This window comes from Vulpes vulpes, chromosome X, assembly GCF_048418805.1.
Source record: "Vulpes vulpes isolate BD-2025 chromosome X, VulVul3, whole genome shotgun sequence".
In the NCBI taxonomy this organism is placed as follows: Eukaryota; Metazoa; Chordata; class Mammalia; order Carnivora; family Canidae; genus Vulpes; species Vulpes vulpes.
This window is the reverse complement of record NC_132796.1, coordinates 64,260,073-64,265,665: the sequence shown is the minus strand read 5'-3', so window position 1 is coordinate 64,265,665 and position 5,593 is coordinate 64,260,073. Positions and strand designations below refer to the sequence as shown.

At 34.9% G+C, this 5,593-nt stretch overlaps 1 protein-coding gene across 1 annotated transcript; it reads left to right on the top strand.

The window, feature by feature from the left end:
- Window positions 1–2,857: 2,857 nt before the first annotated feature.
- LOC112933607 (dynein axonemal intermediate chain 7-like) lies at window positions 2,858–5,167 on the top strand. Its single transcript, XM_072743324.1, has 2 exons — window positions 2,858–3,293; window positions 3,346–5,167. The coding sequence occupies exons 1-2, from the start codon at window positions 2,994–2,996 to the stop codon at window positions 5,074–5,076; spliced, it is 2,031 nt and encodes a 676-aa protein (XP_072599425.1). The 5' UTR covers window positions 2,858–2,993; the 3' UTR covers window positions 5,077–5,167.
- The last annotated feature ends 426 nt before the right edge of the window (window positions 5,168–5,593 follow it).

Sequence of the window (5,593 nt, the reverse complement as noted above, 5' to 3'; positions counted from 1 at the left end):
AGGGGTTGAAATAGATAAAAATATTTAAATTTGTATAAAGGAAACTGGAAACAGTGATGAATATTTTTTTTTTACTATCTTTCATGGTTGAGGAAAATCAAGAAGGGTACTATTTTGTGATACATAAAAATCATAGGGAATTCAAATTTCAATTTCCCTAAATAAAGTTTTATTGAAATAGAGCCACATTCATTTATTAAATATTGTTTATGGCTGTTTTCACAATACAACAGCAGGATTGAATCACTGTAACAGAAACCATATGTTCCACAAAGTCACAAATATGTACTATCTAGTCCTTTACAGAAAGAGTTGGTTGACTTGTAGTTTAATACATTTCATATAATGTTCAGTTTATAATAGGAATTCTTTTTCCCTTAAATTGAACAAAGGTTGCATTCAAAAAGTACATAAATATATTAACTGTTTATGTTTAAGGTTAAAGTGCATTTCCCATAAAACAATACACTGCATGGTAACTAGATTCCCAAATTGCCAACAAAAGCCTACTTAAGCCACAATGTAAACACTTGAATGAATTTTTAACACATATTTTTTCCAGTTGTCTCAACTATACTTAATCATTTCATTTTCATTTTTTCAAAAGATTATTTATTTATTTATTTGAGAGATAGAGTGTGTGCACCTGAACAGGGTGAGGGACAGAGGGAGAGGGAGAAGCAGACTCCCACTGAGCAGGGAGAACGACATGGGATTCGATCTCAGGACCCTGGGATCATGACCTAAGCCAAAGACAAATGCTTAATCAACTGAATCCCCCAGGCTATCCCTCTATTTTCTTTTCAGAAATCCTTTATCTCCAGTTTTTCTTTTCTCTTCATTCTTTTGTTTAGTGGTATACTAGATCCATCTAGCTAGAGGAAGCATTTTTGTAGCTAAAGCACTTTGAGGAAAGTATCTCATCCTTCTCTTCGTTGAGTTACCCTGGACAGAGTGAGTATCCACATGAATGGCTCATTCTAAACTCTAGTCTCTAATGGCTTCCATTTCAACCCAACCATATATTATAAAGATATAGTGACTCATGCTGAATTAATTTCAAATAATGAAAATCTCACTATGTTTTTCTGTCAAATAACACACCCCCCTTCTTTAATTCTTCCACTAGTGCTGCATCTCCCTGACTTTTATTGGATGAAAATGATTCAGAATTAATAGAGACAATACAAGCTATGGGACAAGTGATACAAAGACCTACTTTCATATCCTACATTTGGTTCCAATCTTTCAAGTATACAATCAGAATTTGGTAAATCCATTTAGCTGTAAAATCTATAATGTACATATATGTTTTGATTTTTTTGTCAAAAATAATTGTAAAAAGAACTTATTCTTTGCACAAACAATGTTTTGGGCAGTTCAAACTTACTCTTTGCAGAAACAAAATTTTGTACAGTTAGAACTAGTTCTTTAGTATTTTTTGTTCTTTCTCTTCCATGCTGTCTTGTGTAAAGTGAGAAACAATATCTGCCTATTATTTGTATAAATAAGAAAAATTATATTTACTATCTTAGAAAAGACATTGACTATATGCAGTGTGAGTTAAATTTATAGAGTCCAAAACTATAGCATAAAACTCAAATTAAAATTATTATTTTATAAGAATTATGTTGTTAAGACTACAGAGTTTTTCCAAGATGGCAGAGGAGTAGGAGACCTTAGTTTTGTCTGATCCCAGGAATTCACCTAATCATCAAGTTATTCTGAACAACTGTGAAGTCAGCCAGAGATCTAAGAAAAGAATTGTTGCAATTTTACAACTAGAAAAATGACCACTTTCCAAAAGAATGACAAAACAGAAAAACTCACATCAAAAAAGAGAACAAAAGGCAATACAGATGGCCAGGAACCTAATCAGTATGGATAAAAGTAAGACAACTGAACTAGAGTTCAGATTAATGATTATAAAGATGCTAGCTGGGCTTGAGAAAAGCATAGAAGACACTAAAGAACCCATTTCTGGAGAAATGAAAGAACTAAAATGTCCTATTGGCTACTTGTGTCAATAAAGTAAATAAAGTAAATAAAGCCTGAAATAAAAAAGGCTATTAATAAGATGCAATAAAATTGAACCTTTAAATGCTAGAATAAATGAGGCAGAAGAAAGAATTAGTGATATAAGATTTAAAATGATGGCAACTAAAGGAGTCAAGGAAAAGAGATAAACTACAGAATTATGAGGGGAGACTTAAGAGATAAGTGACCATATAGTGAAATAGTATTAAAATAATTGGGATTTAAGAAAAAGAGAAAAGAGAGAGAGTGGAAGAAGGTATATTAAAGCAAATGATAGCAGAGAACTTCCCTAATCTGGAGAAGGAAAGAGGCATTCAAGTACAGAAGGCACAGATAATGCCATTCAAAATACTAAAAATAGATCAACACTTCAACATAAATAGTGAAGCATGCAAAGATCAGAGACAAAGAGAAAATCCTGAAAGCCATTCAAGACAAGACATCTTTAAACTACAAGGGTAGAAACATTAGACTGTCCACACACCTATCCACAGAGACGTGGCAGGCCAGAAGTGACTAGCATGATATATTCAATATGCAGCCAAGAATACCTTATCCAGCAAGGCTGTCATTCAAAATAGGAGAGATAGGATTTGGCCGCCTGCAGAGGTTGTGCTGGCTGCAGAATGCAAGGTTTTTCAAAATGTTCCTGGAACATTCGCTTCTACCACATCTGGAATACTTGTTAAGATTCAGATTCCAGCAACATCCTGGACTCCAAACAAATCTACTGTATTAGTTTCCAGGGCTGCCAAGTAACAAAGTGAAACAAAATGGCTTAAGCAGTAGAAACTTACTGTTGGCTGAAAACTCTGGTGGCTGATAAATCCAAGATCAAGTCTGGCAGAAAGAAGAAGAAAGTCACCAAAGCTGAACGATTAAAGCAGCTACAAGAGGAGGAGGAAAGACGGCAAAAAGAGGAAGAGGAAGCCCGTGTGAAATATGAAAAAGAAGAAATGGAAAGGCTTGAACTAGAACGGATTGAGAGAGAAAAATGGAATCAACTCGAAGCAAAAGATCTAGAAAGGAGAAATGAAGAACTTGAAGAACTTTCTTTATTAGAGAGGTGTTTTCCTGAAGCAGAGAAATTAAAACAAGATACTAGATTGCTTTCTCAGTGGAAACACTACATTCAATGTGATGGGAGTCCTGATCCTTCAATAGCCCCAGAAATTAATACTTTCATTAGTCTATGGAAAGAAGAAACAAATGAGACCTTTGAGGAAGTGATTGCAAAGAGTAAACTAGTGCTAAATGTGGAAGGGAATGGCTAGAGACAGCTGGAGTTGTGTATTTTCTTTCCCCCAGTTAATTGAGAAATTGAAATTAATTTTATTGGAAACGCCACCATATTATTTGGAAGATAAAAATATAATACAATACCAAGGATCAATTCTAGAAATGCAGGAGCTCCTTCATCTTAAGTTTAATATAGCCACAGAAATACTTCTCAGACAAGCTAGTACGTTAGCAGATCTGGACAGTGGAAATATGGAAAAAGTCATTCAAGATGAAAATGTTACTCTATATGTGTGGGCAAACCTCAAGAAGAATCCAAGGTACAAAAGTGTCAGATTCTCTGAAACACAAACTGGATTTGAAATTCCAAGGATTTTGGCAACAAGTGACATTGCTTTGCGACTCCTACATACACACTATGACCATGTCACACCACTGCGCCCCATCTCAACATCATTCCAAGGACATACTACCAGAATACCACAGTTTGTCAGAGATGAAGTCAAGAGTGTAGAAGCAGCAATCAGCAAAGAGCTCCCAGAAGAGAATAAACAACTAGAAAATGAGTCTAACTCTATTCACGAAGAAGAAGAAACAAAATGTGAGGAACAAGGTGATATTGAAGTACAAACGAGTTTTGTCCAGGAAGAATCTGACGCCACAAAATGTGAACTGGAGATGAAATTATTAAGTGAAACAGTTTTATCAGCACAGTTGTTGCTGATAGAGAATGCTACTGAAAAACCGACTTTCTTTGAAGACAATGAGGTCGACTTATACCAATTTACAACCCTGGGTGGAGTGTACCACTTGGATATTTTGGAGCTTCCCCCACAGTATAAAACAATGAAAAGCTGGATGATTGTAGAAATACTCAAAGAAGGATTGCAGAAATACATATATCCTCCAGAAACTACTGAAGATGTAGAAACAGAAAATGCTTTCCCACCCATAGAGGTCACGCTTGAGGTTCAAGAGAATGTAATCTTTTTTGAGGATCCTATGGTTGCAAGGTGGGATGCTGAAGGTAAACATTGGCAAACTGATGGCATCAGCAATGTCTCTTATAAATCAGAAGAAAGACTTATAACATTCAGCCTAGAAACGTTTGGCCCTGTTATCTTGATTCAAGATACTCATGTTAATATGCCCTTCCAGTCATGGGAACTAAGACCACTTGGTGTGAATAAAGTACTTTTGACCGTGACTACAGTATTTACTGAAGTTCAAATACAAATTAAGGAAAACCTCTGCATGTTAGCATCAATCAAACTAAGTGACAAAAAGCATTCATCTACTTTGGAAGGAAAATGGATGACTCCGATTTCTTTCATTTTTGCTTTGAAAGAAACTGGATTAAATATCTTCCCTAGTGGACACTCTCATTTTTATGTTATTATAAATTATAAGGATCCTTTGGTGGAATTGAAAGCTTATCGACAACTGGCCCTGCTAAGTTCTGCTTTTGCATTTGGTTGGAGCAAGTGGAATGTAGTATGTACTTCAAAAAAAGTTATAGTTAAGCTGAGTGAATACCTTACTGAAGAACCTATTCAGAATCCTAATTGGACCCTTTTAATGTTTAGTGGTAACAGAGCACAAAGGCTCAAGATCAACGAAAACAGTGAGACATTCTCTGAAGCCCTTAAAGAAGAAACTGAGTTTCATTCTACTTTGTATCACATGGTTAAGGATTTTGCTTCCAAAGAAGCCATGGAGAAAATCAAGAGCTCCAACTGCCAGTTTATTGACTCTGTGTGTTATATGCTACTCTCCACTAGATTACTCAGCTATTCTTAATCCCCACTGATAAATTTTATGCAATATGAAGAATCAAGCAACTTGGAGCAAAATCAGGTATTTCTTCAATAAAATGTAATGAGTGACTATATTTCAGGACGTTATTAAAATCTAATAAGCAAAAAAAAAAAAACAAAAAAAAATAGGAGAGATAAAACGTTTGCAGGACAAACAGAAGGCAAAAGAACTTGTGATTAACTAATCCTCCCTGCAAGAAACATTAAAAGGGATCCTTTAAGCAAAGAGGGAGCCAAAAGTAACATAGATCAGAAAGGAATAGAGACAATACACAGAAATAGTAACTTTACAATTAATACAATGCCACTAAATGCATATATTTCAATAGTAACTCTGAATGTAAATGGACTAAATACTCCAATCAAAAGACACAGGGTATCATTAGATAAAATGCAAGACACAACTGTATGCTATCGACAAAATGCTCATTTTATACCTAAAGACACCTCCAGATTGAAACTGAGGTGATTGAGAACCAATTATCATGCTAATGGTCATC